A 16,689-nucleotide genomic window follows, 5' to 3' on the forward strand; every position below is an offset into this window, starting at 1 on the left:
ATTAAGAATAAAGACTAAAAGCCTGCAAATCTGGGTTCTGATCATAGCTTGACTAGGAACGTGAAGGTTTTGGACAAAGCCAGCCTGTATCTATGTCTCATTTTCACCTTCCTTTCCCTTTGCTCACTTTCCCATCTCTGCAGAACTTCTTGGCCTTATAGTGTCACATAGACACAAATGACTCTATATATTATGTATATATGTTATAATTATATCATAATCACTATATTTGCTTTCGTGCAGTACACCCAGTGTTTAGCAGATGGGGTCATACAACTTGAAGCCACCTTAGGAGCTTTAGGCCAGAAGTCCCCACCAACCCATATCCTGCAGCAGTAGCCTGGTTTTCTCTACCAGCGCAGCTTTCATAGTAATTAACACTCTGATTGCCAATTAACTCGGCCCTTTTGGATGTGCTGAGCTGCAGAGAAAACCCGCTTGTGTGTGTTATCGTAGTGACAGCAGTTGCTGAAGGTTTAGATATAAAATGGAATAAAATCCCATAGAACGACACGGTTACCTTGTTATTTCCCAGGCTTTTGAGGATATTTACATAGAGCAGAGGAAAACCATCCGGACCATTCTGGAGTACGCGGACAAGGTCTTCACGTACATCTTCATCCTGGAGATGCTGCTCAAGTGGTGTGCGTACGGCTTCGTCAAGTTCTTCACCAACGCCTGGTGCTGGCTGGATTTCCTCATCGTGGCTGTATGTATCCTCTCCTCATTTCTGGGTGGAAAACAAAACGGGAGGTAGAAAAACGCCGGGGTAATGTTTTCTCTGGAGAAATGTCCTCACCGAATCGTGTGGTTAATGAGGATTTAGTCTCGGGTATCTGTGTGTTTCCAAAACAAGGGTGAAACCCTTGAGCCCTTTGAGTATTGCTGGTGTTTCCCTACAATTTCTGCCTCAGAGACACTTTTGCTCCGCTGAAAAGGTTATTTTGAAGGGGTCTGCACACAGGTTGAGCTGCTGGATGGCGTTAACAGTGAGAGCACTTGTGCAGGTGCGATATTCCTCTGTGACACCTTCTGTAATCAATTATTTGCATTATTAACCATGGGGGGATGATGAGACAGGCAGAATCTTCCCATCCTACCACGTTCTGAGCGCTGGGTGCGGACAGTTGTGCAAACTCGAGTAGTTTGAAAGCGTATTATGCAAAACGAAGCTCAACGTCATCCTTCCGTTAACAAGATGTAATGGCCACGAGAGAAAAAGCAGCATCATATCAAACCAGAAGGTTTGGTGAGCAGAGATCGCAGCGTGAACGAGGGACACGGGCGGGCTGGGATTCCTCTGCTGAGGGAGAATACATTTGAAAATTAAGTCAATAGAGAGAGGTGTTGGTAATAAATTTGGCTCTGAAGCACAGCAAAGGCATTTAAAATAAATGGAATTTATGCTGTCAAAAGCGGCAGAAGGTGCTGGAATTCAATAGGATGCAAAGTGCGAAGAATTTCAAACCAAGGAACTTTAGAATCCCAAGTGCTTGGAGTCTTAAAACATTTCAGCGCGTCCTGTTGTGAATCAGTGTCCTTAGTGAATGCCCCAGGTGAGAATAAAACCCCTCTGCTCTGCCATGGGGAGACCACACCTGGAATCTTGTGTCCAGCTGTGGCCCCTCAGTTCCAGCAGGACAGGGAACTGCTGGAGAGAGTCCAGCGCAGCCACCAAGATGCTGGAGGGAGTGGAGCATCTCCCGTGTGAGGAAAGGCTGAGGGAGCTGGGGCTCTGGAGCTGGACAAGAGGACACTGAGGGGGGACTCATTCCTGGGGATCAATATGGAAAGGGGGATGGAGCCAGGCTCTTCTGGTGACAACCAGTGACAGGACAAGGGGCAATGGGTGCAAACTGGAACACAGGAGGTTCCACTTAAAGATGAGCAGAAACTTGTTGGTGGTGAGGGTGGCAGAGCCTGGCCCAGGCTGCCCAGGGGGTTGTGGAGTCTCCTTCTGTGCAGACATTCCAACCCGCCTGGTTCCTGTGTAACCTCATCTGGGTGTTCCTGCTCCATGGGGGGATTGCACTGGATGAGCTTTCCAGGTCCCTTCAACCCCTGACATTCTGGGATTCTGTGAAATTGTTCTAAGCTTCTTGTTTGGACCATTTTGAATACGATTCAGTTATGACAAGTCGCTGTGCAGTGACGTTATCGCTTGGAAATACTTCTGAGTAGGCGGAGGAACTGTGCTTGGAACTCAGGGCAGGAGCGACTGGAGATGTCCTATAGACATCTAGAAAATTTCCTATAGAAAACTGAATTTTAATTATTTTTTAAGTCCTCTGTGATCCCCTTAACACCTTTCTTGAAGCATTAATTTCTGATAAATAACCCTGTGCCTGTCCCGCTTTTGAGGAGAGCGTTCCAGCAGAGGCAATTCTTTGGGGTATTGAATTAAAGAGCCGACCAGCAGCCGAGCACAGAAATAGCGTTGCCAGGCGTTCTGCTCACAGTGCGAGTTGAGTTCCAGCCGTTGGGAGCAAAATGCAGTTTAATTGTCAGATTTGGTGCACGTTTTGTTTTCATCCCGAGTACCTGGTTGCTGGGGGAGTAAAGATAAGGACCCTCCCTATCAGGTAACACATTGGAACGAGCGCATGTGGACCAGGGCTTGAGGAAGAATTCCTCTTTCCACTTGATGTCTCAGGCAGGAGAGCGGCACGTTTTCATATGCAAAAATATGCATTTGAGGTGCCAAAATATCACTCAGCAAGATCGCAGCTATTCGTTAAATCCAACTTCTTTTTGACAAATTTTTAATGTGACGCAAATGGGTTCGAGTGAAGTCAGGCTGGCAGAACAAGCCTTCGTGTCATAACAACGCTCTTGAATGGTATTTTCCAGGTTTGCTAGCGTTGTCAAATAACCCTCCTCTGAGCCCCAAAGCTTGCTGGGTGTATTGGTGAAGACAGAGTCTTTTTCTGGGTCATACGAAGGCTCGTACTCTGCAGTCAATGTGGGATTCCCTTTGTCAGCCGTCGGCGCTGCGCTGTCTCTGTCCCGGAGAATCAAACTCAAAAGACCCATGAAAGTTAAGCCAGGTTTTAGTGGGTTGATTTACTGCAGACCGAGTCGTTATCCCAAGGGAAGCAGCTGTAAAAGTGATGATTCAGCGTGTTATATTTACGGGGTAAACCACTGTGGTTCTTTGTTTATGGCCTCTGATCCCATCCGCATTTTGGAATTCGGGAGCAGGAATTCCATGGCCCCACGTTGCCGTGGGCTCCATCCCGTCCTAATTAGGCCCATCACAAAGACTTTGTCATAAACCTCTGGGACACCCCGGGATGTTTGAATCGGTGTCCGTTTAAAATCAGAAAACCCCATGGAAAACCAGAGCACGTTGCCAAATATCGTGGCCATTTACCTTGGGGCAGATCTGGAGACAGAAGCGGCATGAAGCACAGGCACAAGCAGTAAAATAAGATGAAATGATATAAAGTGATAAGATAAAGATAAGATGAACATTTTCCCCTATGCTCCTGCATTTGAAATCTGGTCCTGGAATGTGTGGAATAACGAGCATCGTTATAACTAATTTCACGTTATTATCTTAATATCCATTTTTAAATAATAAATAGGAAGTGGCCTATTCTGAGAATTAACCTGAAAATCCCACCTGTTCTAAGAGGAGGTCTCATGTTTGTCCATTATTTGTTGCAGTATATTGATGTCTTGTTTTTTTCCCATAAGAAAGGTTGACATATCTGGTTCTTATCTGTGTCTGTAATGTGATCCCGGCCAAAAGCAGAGAACAGTGGGATGCTGGCACAGTGGTGTCTGTAGATATTATTCACAAATGGCCAAGTCATGTCTGATCTGATCTAAAGTGTTTTCCGTTGGCTCGCGTCGGAACAGACGACGGCCCCGAACACACAGGCCAGCTCCAAAAGTAGATGGTTTTAGGCTATTGGTAACACAGGGTTTAATCCTGCGGATGCTGAGCCACGCTTGGTACCGCTGCTCAAGGATATTGGGTAGTTCAGAGGGGTAGAGCCGAAATGGAAATGGAAATGGGGTTGTTCCCAGTGGTAGGAGCCTGTCGAGGGTTTGATTGCGGAGTGACAGTAAAACGGTGGCAGGTGTATTGTTAACCCCTTCTCCCCCTTCGACCCCGCACTCTTCCCCCTTCCCACAGGTGATCGGGAGGGAAAGAAGGACAGAGAGGAGGAAAATTTAAAATGTTTTACTAATGCTACTAATAAAAATAGAGAAAATAATACAAAATATACAAAACCCATCTTGAAAGTCCTGGCAACTGCAGGGCAGGCACCTGAAGGGTGCAAGTGTAGAGTCTTGAATCTGGGCAGAACAACCCCAGGTTCCAGTGTAAATTGGGGAATGAGCTATTAGAGAGCAGCATAGGGGAAAGGGAGCTGGGGGTCCTGGGGACAGCAGGGTGACCATGAGCCAGCACTGGGCCCTTGTGGCCAGGAAGCCAATGGGACCTGGGCTGGGTTAGAAGGGGGTGGTCAGTAGGTCAGAGAGGTTCTCCTGCCCCTCTGCTCTGCCCTGGGGAGACCACACCTGGAATCTTGTGTCCAGTTGTGGCCCCTCAGTTCCAGCAGGACAGGGAACTGCTGCAGAGAGTCCAGCGCAGCCACCAAGATGCTGCAGGGAGTGGAGCATCTCCCGTGTGAGGAAAGGCTGAGGGAGCTGGGGCTCTGGAGCTGGACAAGAGGACACTGAGGGGGGACTCATTGCTGGGGATCAAGATGGAAAGGGGCAGTGTCAGGAGGATGGAGCCAGGCTCTGCTGGTGACAACCAGTGACAGGACAAGGGGCAATGGGTGCAAACTGGAACACAGGAGGTTCCACTTAAATCTGAGCAGAAACTTGTTGGTGGTGAGGGTGGCAGAGCCTGGCCCAGGCTGCCCAGGGGGTTGTGGAGTCTCTTTCTCTGCAGACATTCCAACCCGCCTGGTTCCTGTGTAACCTCATCTGGGTGTTCCTGCTCCATGGGGGGATTGCACTGGATGAGCTTTCCAGGTCCCTTCAACCCCTGACACTCTGGGGTTCTGTGATTCTATACTCAGTTGGTCACTTTTTGGTCACCTGTTCCTGCCCCTCTCACGAGATGTGCATCCATTCTCATCATTGACCTCTCATTCCATTGCTGTGTTTACCAAAACACTTATCTGGCTTTTCAGGAAGATGCAGCTAATATGAAGCTTTAGCTGACAGGCAAATTCACTCAAAGAGAAACGTGTTTCTAACAAACCCAGGCCAGAGCCCCAGCAGCCCCACAACTCCTGCGCACGGCGGGAATGAGCCCGACCATCCTCATCCTCGGGGCCGCTCGGTGTTGCAGGCAGAGGGCACGTCCCCGTCCTCGGGTGCCGGGCGGCAGGAGGTGGACTCGGCCGCCCCAGCACCACGCGTGGCGGGGTCGGCGTTGGTGTGTTTCAGACAGTGCGGCAGCAGCACATTCAACGCAGGCCCGTCTGGAGGCCGCAGCTCCGCTCAGCCCCAGCATCGCGAGACGAGTTGAGCGCAGTTTGTGCAGTGTGTGTATTTATCTGTATTCTTTCCCATAGGTACCTTTAACATTTGTCTGGCTTAAGTTTAATGGGAGCCGCTGGGATCCTGCAGACAGTAAAGGGCGAGGGTAAGGTTTTTGTCATCGTTTGGGCTCTTCCTTCGACAGACCCCTTCTCCGTCTGTGTGTCTCTGCCTCTCTCTCACTTCTCTTTCCCCTCTGTTCTTTTCTTACGCCTTTCTCAACCACATTATTTCCTTCCAGGTCGTTTCAGTCAAGTGAAGTAGGCAGCTGGTGTCATGTCTTCGGTATTTACTCTGGGGGCCGCCCAGGCTGGTAGTCTGGGCTGGGCAATCAGCGCTAGGGGATTCGTTCTAACAGTCTGGAACCTTTTCTTTCTTTTTCTTTTTTTTTTTTTTTGTTTTTTCTTTCTTTCTTTCTGTTTTTTTTCTATTTTCTGTGTAGGTCTCTTTAGTCAGCCTTATAGCTAATGCCCTGGGCTACTCGGAACTAGGTGCCATAAAGTCCCTTAGGACACTAAGAGCTTTGAGGCCTTTAAGAGCGTTGTCCCGATTTGAGGGGATGAGGGTAAGATGCCATTAGCAGCTGATCCTTCTGCATGCCTGTGGAGCGGTTTTTTTTAAGCATGCTAGAACTGATCAAAACTGGTGGAAAGAACAAATCAATCATAATAATAATAATAATAATAAAAACTCCCAAGAGAATCATGATGCAGCTGCTGACTCGATCACCTCGACCGTGGATGCCCCCTCACCCACCCACCGCTGCACCCTCCCCTCCTAAGAAAGGGAGATGCATTCAGCTGCCTCATTACATTAATTACTGGCCCAAACCACGTGCCATTTGTAGACAACGTTTAACACTTGGCTGTTCTCATTTAGCCTGGCTTTGACCTCTAGCATCCGAGGGGGCTTCTCAGCTGTGGTTTATTTTGATCTAGGGAGAATCACCAGGTGCAAAGAAGCAGAATTGGAACCAGCTGGGTGTCTCCAGCCCCTCTAGGTGTTGGCCGCTGATGGAATTGGATTGAAAGCCTGTGTCGGAGGGGTTGTTTTAAAAATGCAGTCTGCCTGCAGGGGGGTAAAAGGCTGTTTCCTTTCTCAGATCACTGCAGGAAGGGCCTGGCGGGGAGCGCAGCTCTTTGACAAAAAGCCTTTGGTTTAATTCCTCTTGTTGCACCTTGTTGTTCTCGGTCCAGTCCGGCGGGACTGGAAGCCTTGTCTGACAGTGAAGCTTTTCCTCCCCACTCCCCCCTGTCCCCTCGCTTTACGGTCCCTGGCCTGTCGCTGCGGAACCGGCACCGAAGCACAAGCAAAGCATTGAACTTAACAAGCTTTCCTCAAATTGGTAGACAGCACCGCTGCCTTGGGGATTTGCAATTATTGCAGCGTCTCGTTACTTTGCCACCGATATCCTCTATTTTGGTGCTTTTTTTTTTCGGTTTGGACTGAAATAGTCTCGTAAGAACACACAAAAAAAATGGTTTTGTTCAGTAAAGGGCACGTTGTATTAATGGGTTTCCCAGTTGCACTTAGAACAAGAAAGTAGGTCTTTTGTGCTAAATCCCAGTTAGCTCACAATTAGAGATATTACAAGAGATAAAACGATGTATTTAAAAAGAATAGGGAAGAGAATAGAAGCCGCAGTTTTACTTGAGAGTGTGACCGGAGCAATTCACCCGCACCTTTCTGCTCCCCCTTGAATTTGCTGCAGCGTAACTGGGCACAAAACAGCGACGGAGACTCGATGGGCTGAGCATGAACCCTCAAATTCCACCGGAATTTCTTTATAAAGACACATATGGCATCATCACGAATCCAAAGGGGGTTCTTGCTTCCCTAATACGTTATCCCGCTATTATTTCTTTGTGTCAGTTTGCTTAATTCTAAACTTGATTCTATAATACAGGCACAAAGGATGAAAACTTTTCCATCGGCACAAAGCCAGAGCTTATTCTGGGCTGGGATCAGGTCCCGCCTAAGAGGAAAAGACCCAGCACTAAAGCTGTAGATATTAAAGGCTATTTTTAAGCCGTGATTTCTAAGGCACAATCAGGAAATTTCATGCTTAAATTGAGGGACTTCAGCCCCGTTAGTTACCTAAACCTAATGATTTTCCTTTGTTTTGACCCGAAGACAAGTGTTGCTGCCCCGTATCACCAGAACAATTCTTCCGAGCCCGAGAACAGAGATCCAAAATGCCTTTGCAAAGGCAACAGAAAATGTAGTTCTTTGCTTTTCTCTACTCCATAGCAATGTGCATTTCCAAGAGCTTGCTCTGCTCTTCAGTTGTTCAGGGAGTTGTCAGTAATGCTGTGAAACGTGCATGCGATCTTAGTCCGCACACAAAAGCCATGTTCCTCCTCTCGGCTCTTTTTGCCGTGTAAATTGAACGCCGTTCAAGCGATGGCATTTTGGGAGGATATGACACTTCTTCCGCTTGAAGAATAAACCAGCGTTTTGATACCTGAAGGATCTTAACCCAAAAAGGCTCAGCGCTGGTCAGCAGCCGAGCGACCCGTTGGGATGAAGGCAGAACAAAGCCTGACTCTAATCTGGGTCTTTACACCTCCCTGGGTACGCGGTGATGAATTAACAGCGTCATTTAGCAGTTGGGATGCTAATTAATGTCTAGATGACCCTTGTCTTCGATTTTCCGTCCTGCTGAGGGTGCAGGACAAGCGCGTGGTGGTTTCATCCAGCAAAGGGGACACTGGGGACCCTTGAGGACCCCGAGTCGCCGTGGCGTTGATTTGCCTTTCAAAACTAAGACAAAGGCGTAAAACCAGATTCCGTTCACCTATTAACGGAATCTAAATTAGATCACCATAAAAGATTTAATATCCTGCTGACCTAACTCCTCAAAGGCTGATGGTGTCAAGCGTTGGCCAGGGATGCTCCCGAACTCCGCGAGGCTGAAATGAGATGGCGGAAGATCCGAGCTCTGACCGACCCCACGTTTGCTGCCGTTTGGAGGAAGGAACATGGCTTTTCTGTCCTCTGGAGCCTGCACAGCCGCATGCTCAGCTGTCTGCCTGACACACCGCGACTGGCCTTGCTTCAGCACAAATAGAACCTCGATGTTAACGGCGACTCGCTGCTTAGTTTTACCAGAGCAACGCTGGGCCTGGGCCTGTCCCCACCGGCGCCACCGCGGTTGCGGGTGAGCTCGGTGGGAGCAGGAGCCGGGCTTGGAAGTGATAACAGCCTTGTTTGCAAGTGGGGAATGGCCGTAAGGGCCACTGGCTGATAAATCCCTGAGGAAAAGTCTCCTCCAACTCGGCTCTGAGAAAACCGTAGCTTAGGAGCCTGGTTGTAACTGAGAAGAGAGTCTGAGCCTCACTCCGTGATGTCCCCTCTCCCTTTTGGCAACTGAAATTCTTTCAAATGATTGTTTAACCAAAGGGGTACCAATCTAAAATCCAACCCCGTAAATCCAACAAGCCGGCTTGTTTTATTGGACAAAACGGCGCTTCACGGGTGGCTTTGAAGCAGAATCTTTGCCCGCTTGGCCTAAGTTCACTGCCAACTTCTGCGTGGAGTAACCGCCACCGATCCGTCAGTGGCCTTACCCCCAATTCCCCCCCCAAAAACAGCTGTATTGATGCTCGCTGTTCCTGCCTCGTGTCTTATACTGAAACTTTTTCCCACCCCTTCCAACACAGGTGGTTGTCAACGCCTTGGTTGGCGCTATCCCTTCCATTATGAATGTGTTGTTGGTCTGCCTTATCTTCTGGCTGATTTTCAGCATTATGGGGGTTAACCTGTTTGCCGGGAAATATCATTACTGCTTTAATGAAACAGCTGAGGAGCGCTTTGAAGTAGAAATTGTTAACAACAAGACAGACTGCGAAGCGCTGATGCCACCCAACTCCACCGAGATTCGATGGAAGAACGTGAAAATTAACTTTGACAACGTCGGGGCAGGATATCTGGCTCTTCTGCAAGTCGTAAGTTTTGCTTTCGCCATCTCCCTGGTTAGTAATGGGGAACACAGGCTGCTCCTCGTGCCTTGTGCCTCCTTCCCTCTCCCTGTGAAAGGCAGCGTCCCATTAACCCCACTCGGGTTTGGGTCTAGAATAGAATTGCCATTCCCGGCACAGCAAGTTGCCCCAGCTCTGCTCTTCAAAGAGTCTCCAGCCTTCCATGGGACAACAGTAAACCTGGTTAGATTGGCTTAGATTTAGTCTGTTTAGATTCATTCCATTTTAGATTCATTCCATTTTAGATTCATTCAACTTTTTATTCATTCCATTTAGGTTCGTTCCATTTTAGATCGATTCCCTTTAGATCGATTCCCTTTAGATCGATTCCATTTTAGATCCATTCCATTTTAGATCCATTCCATTTAGGTTCATTCCACTTAGATCCATTCCGTTTAGGTTCATTCCGTCTAGATCCATTCTGTTTAGGTTCATTCCACTTAGATCCATTCCGCTTAGATCCATTCCATTTTAGATCCATTTCGCTTGGATCCATTCCGCTTAGATCCATTCCATTTTAGATCCATTCCATTTTAGATCCATTCCGTTCAGATCCATTCCATTCAGATCCATTCCATTCAGATCCATTCCATTTAGATCCATTCCATTTAGATCCATTCCGTTCAGATCCATTCCGGTCAGATTCTTTCCGTTCAGATCCATTCCGTTCAGATCCACTCCGTTCAGATCCATTCAATTTAGATCCATTCCATTTAGATTCAACGAAAAGAGGAATATTTAAGGGATATGAAGTTCGCTATACAGAGGCACAAATCAGACTTACTCTTTTCCTTCGGGCGAATTCTGAACGTGTGTTTTCTTTCCCAGGCTACGTTCAAGGGCTGGATGGACATCATGTATGCAGCAGTAGACTCCAGAAAGGTAAAGCTGCTCACGCACAAACTCACCTCCCAATGTTTCACTCTGCTGTTTTGCTTGGGTAAAATCTAGAGGAAGAACAGTAGAACTCTGCTTATGCTATGGGTTTAATGCTGCGATTGTTTCATTTGCTCTGTCAGGGCGATAAGTTAAATGACGCTCAAGAAAATCCCCAAAAAGGCCGAGTTCTAGTTGCTTTGGGGGCAGGGAAACTCCTGCTGGAGTAGAAATAGTGAAGAGAGGAGTACGGTGAAGCTGTTTCATCATCAGAATGAATCACAGGGAGGAATTAGCTCCAGGGTCCTGCCTGAACCTGGAGCGGGAGCCAGAGCATCGGTTTGACTCCAGTTTGAATGGTGTCTGACTCAGAGCTCTTTCTTCAGGCACTTTTGTTCTTAATCGTCCTCTTCAAAAGAACAAACGATGTCTTCACTTGGACAGTGCTTGACATTAAAATGATCATTTCCTTTGCGATTTGCAAACCGATTATTAATTTTATGGGCACTGACCTCACCTACAGGGAAAATCAGTTTAAACGGTAGCGTGTTATATTTCTGAATGTTAGATTGCCATCCTCCTGGTACATACATCCAATATACATGCATATACTTTAAACAGTGTGACATGGTTTTCCATATATAACTACGGCTTTATGAAGCACGATGCCTTCCATGGGCATCTTGGAATCATGACCGATCTCATTTTGACTCTATTGGTCTTTGAAATGTCATTTCTTTCTCTTTTCATCTCCCATTCAGCAAGAACAGCAGCCCAAGTATGAGGACAACATTTACATGTACATATATTTTGTTATCTTCATTATCTTCGGCTCCTTTTTCACCCTGAACTTGTTCATTGGTGTCATCATCGACAACTTCAATCAACAAAAGAAAAAGATAAGTGCTGTGTGTTTGCTGATTCGAGGGGAACGTTGAGTCTGGGGTTCTGTGATGGGGTATTCTGCAAAATAAAGGCCAAGGACCCTCAGTTTGGGGCACAATCCTCCCTTTTGAGAGCTTTGGCTGCAGAACCCGTGTTTCTTGCATTGCCCCACCAAGACCGGCACAACAGGCTCATGTAAAACTCTTCAGACATTTTCCCCAGACTACATTTTCACGCATTTCTGGTTTGGGGTTGATTTTTATTGCCTTGACTAAAATATACAGATTGGGAATAAGGTGTATTCCTTGGCCCTCTCTTAGATACTGCTTGTTTTCTCTGTAAGCCAAGCTGAGGGTTTGCACAGAACTGTTGGTCGCAAAGGAGACAGAGGGGATGGGAAAGGAGGTCGTGCAATAAATATTCATGGGCAAAATCCTCCCTTTTCCTTCAAGGAAAATCAGTGCACCTTGGGTATGAGTGTAAGCTCTTTCTATCTGAAATAGCTGCCACCAGCTTCCCGTATGGCAGGTGTCCTCCTGACTTAGCTGGGATGTTGTTCCTTTTCCTCCTGGTGGATGAACCGATTGTAACCAGTTTTCCTTTTGCCCCTTTACTTTGGAGGTCAAGATATTTTCATGACAGAAGAACAAAAGAAGTACTATAATGCTATGAAAAAACTGGGCTCAAAGAAGCCTCAGAAACCTATTCCCCGACCTCTGGTGAGTATGTTATAAAGGGAATTCACTCAAAGCAAAACAGCCCTGCAGAGAAGGTTTCAAAGGAGCTGCGACTCCAAGAGCGTCTCTAGTTCTGGACTCCGCATCCCCGTGTTCTTGTTGTTCAAGTATGAGCTGAGAGCTTAAAACGCTACAGCTGTGGTTGTTGTTAATCAGTTGGGTCACTCGAGTCCACCAAACAATCTGAAAGCGCCCGTGTGGCTGCGAGGCTGTAGATGGAGAGCGGGAGCCCTCCTGGTGTTCCTGAACGGAGCTCTGGATGTTGAGGTTCTAGCTCAGGAGCTCTGCAGCCACCAGCGCCGCAAGGTGGACCCGGCTGCGTCCTCCACTCGTGAACCCAAGGGCATCACCTGCCTGTGGTCCCAACAACGAGGGAAATATGCTGGTAACAGGGCTGTGGTGGCACGTTCAGGGTATAAATAAGAGCGTTTTCCTGCCTTTCCTATAATTGTGGCTGGAGTTCACCTTCAAAGCTCCATAAGATACTGCGTCCTCATCCCTGTTTCCACCAACAGTGAAATAACTCGTTAACTAACAGTAGAGTGTGGTTGAAACTAGTTTGGTTCATCGTCTCTCTCCTGTTGCGCAGAACCGCATTCAAGGAGCCGTCTTTGACTTTGTGACTCAGCAAGCGTTTGATATTGTCATCATGATGCTCATTTGCCTCAACATGGTGACCATGATGGTGGAGACGGACACGCAAAGCAAGCAGATGGAGGACATCCTGTACTGGATCAACTTCGTGTTTGTCATCTTCTTCACCTGTGAGTGTGTGCTGAAGATGTTCGCCTTGCGGCACTATTATTTCACCATCGGGTGGAACATTTTTGACTTCGTGGTTGTGATTCTGTCCATCGTGGGTAAGTGCCACATCAGTTAGAGGTCTGTGAGTGTTTGCAGAGTAGAGCACGTTCGTGTCTTTGATGGGGATATAGCGCTAGCAGGACTTCTGCCTTCTCTTTTTAGCCTTCTGAAGAGATTGTGGCAGGATTTGGCAGCTTGAAGCCCCAACTAATGCACCCTCATCCCTCTGTTCCATCTTTCATTTACAGTTGTATGGAGTAAGACACTTGACAATTACTGTCCCTGTCTTTAAAACCAGAACGTTTACTCACCTCATCAGAATGTTATAATGCTTACTAACCACTGCAAATAGCATTGCAGCGCTTCCTGCATCAGCACGGGATTCGCACTCTTGTTTTCACTTCGGTTGAATGTTGAATCAACCAGTTTCCTCCAACAGGTTTTTGGGTTTTAGCAGCTAATCTGTAAAACATGTACAACCTCACAGATACAACAGGGTCGCTCAGCTCTGCCTGGGAATACTGACAAAGCACCGACATTTAGAGATTGTCCTGCAGTCTAAAACGGCTTGAAATAAGATTTATCTTACATTTTAGCACCTTCAATATAGAGTCCATAGCCTGACTCCCATGGCAGGGTTAGGCACCTAGAGCAAGACACCTCCAAGAAACATCTCATCCATCCTTGTCCAGCTGTACCTGCCCCCTTCTCCGTTTAGGAGACTATTTAGGGAGCCAGAGCAGCCAGCTAAGACTTACCTGCCTGAAGGTGAGACCTCTCGATCACATAGAGTTGTTTCGGTTGGAAAAGACCTTTAAGATCATGGAGTCCAACCAAAAATCTGGTTGAGGTGCTCTGCGTGCCCCGTCCCTTGACTAGGTTCAGAAGAAGCAGCAGACCGTGCGTCTCCATGGTCACACTTGTCCCTTCTCTTCTTCTCTAGGAATGTTCCTGGCTGAAATCATTGAGAAGTATTTTGTGTCGCCCACTCTCTTCCGAGTCATCCGACTGGCTCGCATTGGACGTATCCTGCGTTTGATCAAAGGAGCCAAAGGAATCCGCACCTTGCTTTTTGCCTTAATGATGTCCTTGCCTGCCTTGTTCAACATCGGCCTCTTGCTCTTCTTGGTCATGTTCATCTTCTCCATCTTTGGCATGTCAAACTTTGCCTACGTCAAGCATGAGGCTGGCATAGACGATATGTTCAATTTTGAGACCTTTGGCAACAGCATGATCTGCTTGTTCCAGATCACCACGTCGGCCGGTTGGGACGGCCTGCTGCTGCCCATCCTGAACCGGCCGCCAGACTGCGACCTGGACAAGGAGCACCCTGGGAGCGGGTTTAAGGGGGATTGTGGGAACCCTTCGGTGGGGATATTTTTCTTTGTGAGTTATATCATCATCTCCTTCCTCATCGTGGTCAACATGTACATCGCCATCATCCTGGAGAACTTCAGCGTGGCGACAGAGGAGAGCGCGGACCCGCTGAGCGAGGACGACTTTGAGACCTTCTACGAGATCTGGGAGAAGTTCGACCCTGACGCCACCCAGTTCATAGAGTACAGCAAGCTCGCGGACTTTGCCGACGCTTTGGAGCATCCTCTCCGCGTCCCGAAACCCAACACCATCGAACTCATCGCCATGGACCTGCCGATGGTGAGTGGAGACAGGATCCACTGTTTGGACATCCTCTTTGCCTTCACCAAACGTGTCCTGGGGGACAGTGGGGAGCTGGATATACTGAGACAACAGATGGAGGAAAGATTTGTGGCGTCCAACCCTTCCAAAGTGTCTTATGAGCCCATCACGACGACGCTGCGGCGTAAGCAAGAAGAGGTGTCCGCGGTGGTTATCCAGAGGGCTTACAGGGCTCGTTTAGCAAGGCGAGGCTTTATTAGCCGTAGGCCCGTCTCCACTAAACTGGAAAACGGAGGAGCGAACAGGGAGAAAAAGGAAGGCACCCCCTCGACCGCGTCCCTCCCGTCCTACGACAGCGTCACCAAACCCGAGAAGGAGAAACAGCAGCGGGCGGAGGAAGGAAGACGAGAAAAGGCGAAAAGGCAAAAAGACGTCAGGGAATCCAAGTGTTGAGATAAAAATCGTAGAGTTGTACAGATTTAAAATATTTGCAAGCGAAAAGATTGTTTACAGACTCTCGTGAAATATAGCGAAATACAGAACAGCTGTGGAGACACTTACCTGAAGATCTTATACCAAACATAGTCTGCTTACTGTGTGACAGTGTTGCATCTAAAGCAGTGACCTTCCACCTGGTGAGAGGACCCTTAAACAAACATTTAAACACAAAAATAAGGAAAACCAAGGATTTTCTATCGTTTGGGCAGGTGGATACTGCATGTTCCACATCAGTCAATGCAACTTAGGACAAACACAGCAAAATAAACCACACACACACACACACAAACACACAGAAAACCCGCTGCTGGGATTCATATATTTTCCAAAGCAGCCAAAAGCGGATTTTATTTTCCCATTTTGTTGATGATTCTTGAAAGAAAACGCAGAAGTCACCAAGTTAAAGGGTTTGTTCATGCAGAACTAGATTTGCATTTAGTTAAGCAGCAAAAAAAAAAAGGACAAAAAAAAACAGAAAAAAAAAAGTTAAAACAAGTAAAAAAAAGAAACGAACCGCCCATTTAGCCCACGCCATTTAATTCTCATGGTTTATTTGGTATTGATTATCCGCATTCTACTTTCTCCATGGGCTTTATTTGGTTGGGGAGATGGGGTATCGGGTACCTTCAGCTCGGGCTGATTCCCCCCTACAAAAGTGCTCGTTCAGTGCATAGAAGCGATTTGCATGCCGGCATGCGGTGCCAGGCCCATGCATGAGGACCATCCGCCCAACACCCCGACCCGCAGCAGCGCGGGGCCACCAACCCACTGCCCACACCCTCTTGGGAGAGGAACCTCAGCAACAATCACGCCCTTCACCGGGATTTCCCAGTTCTTAGTGATTTTTCATAGACCCGCCAGTAGGAGGTAAAAACGGCAGCAAAAAAAGAAACGAGCAGATTAAATAATTGTGTGTGGATGTTTAGCAACTTGTCTTTCTTTTTGTTTTTGCCATACAACCGTCTTTTTTGCACATTGAAATAGAACAGACCTACATGCTGCTCTGGACCTCATCCGAGGGGAGGTGATCGAACCGAGGACGGCACTGTAAAACCAAAATCTTAGGGCTTAAGTACCACTCAGCAAGTTTATTTATATCCTGCAATATTCATCATTAATTATCATTCAGCCTCCATCCTGCAGCATAGACACGTTTCTTTTGATTTTTTTAGAGATAAGCGCTAAAAAATGTAGCGTCTTCTCTCCACTTATACCCAAAGCAATCCCGGTCGCGGGGACGGGGACGTGACCGGCGGCGCTGGCTTGTCCCGAGTCCAGCGGGATTCCCATTGAGCCACGGGGTGGTTTCACCAACACCCTCGCCCCTTCCTCCCTCGGTACCAGTTTTTGCAGCTCTGCGCTTCGCCGCTGGTGGGTTCTATCGCCGCGGGCTCTGCCCAAGCGCCAGCGCAGGGTGAAGAGCCGCCTCTCAGGTGCCTTCACTTCTTTCCCATTCCCATTTCCCATTCTTCTACGCCCCATTTCTTACATCTTTCATAGCGCGGTGACCAAACCGGCGCCGCGGGTTGGGTAGGAACCGGAGCTACCTCTTGCCAAGTCTCGCTGCGGCGGTAACTAATGCCACAAAAACATCGCGAGCCGAGTCCAACCGTGAATGTTCCTCGGTGACCAGACTCGGGCATCCCCAGATCCTCTTTGTGGTGAGTTAAACCACCTCGCGGCCGCTGCTCTGGTTGAGATGGTTGAGCGGGGCCAGCGCGGGGCTTCTTCAGCCGGGCCTGTCGCGATGGGACAAGGGGTTT

The 16,689-nt window shown here is 47.9% G+C and overlaps 1 protein-coding gene across 3 annotated transcripts in view; it reads left to right on the plus strand.

The window, feature by feature from the left end:
- SCN8A (sodium voltage-gated channel alpha subunit 8) overlaps window positions 1-15,779 on the plus strand; it is a 45,940-nt gene extending 30,161 nt beyond the window's left edge. For 2 of the 3 annotated variants that reach the window (XM_080360706.1, XM_080360707.1), the window contains exons 19-26: window positions 536-709; window positions 5,951-6,073; window positions 9,171-9,455; window positions 10,317-10,370; window positions 11,126-11,267; window positions 11,844-11,968; window positions 12,576-12,846; window positions 13,734-15,779. In XM_080360706.1, the coding sequence (XP_080216832.1) occupies window positions 536-709; window positions 5,951-6,073; window positions 9,171-9,455; window positions 10,317-10,370; window positions 11,126-11,267; window positions 11,844-11,968; window positions 12,576-12,846; window positions 13,734-14,881 (2,322 nt within the window). In that variant the 3' untranslated portion in view covers window positions 14,882-15,779. The remainder of the gene's footprint in view (window positions 1-535; window positions 710-5,950; window positions 6,074-9,170; window positions 9,456-10,316; window positions 10,371-11,125; window positions 11,268-11,843; window positions 11,969-12,575; window positions 12,847-13,733) is intronic. The other variant, XM_080360708.1, reaches the window with a different exon arrangement.
- The last annotated feature ends 910 nt before the right edge of the window (window positions 15,780-16,689 follow it).

This window comes from Nesoenas mayeri (genome assembly GCF_963082525.1).
Source record: "Nesoenas mayeri genome assembly, chromosome: 28".
Taxonomy (NCBI): Eukaryota; Metazoa; Chordata; class Aves; order Columbiformes; family Columbidae; genus Nesoenas; species Nesoenas mayeri.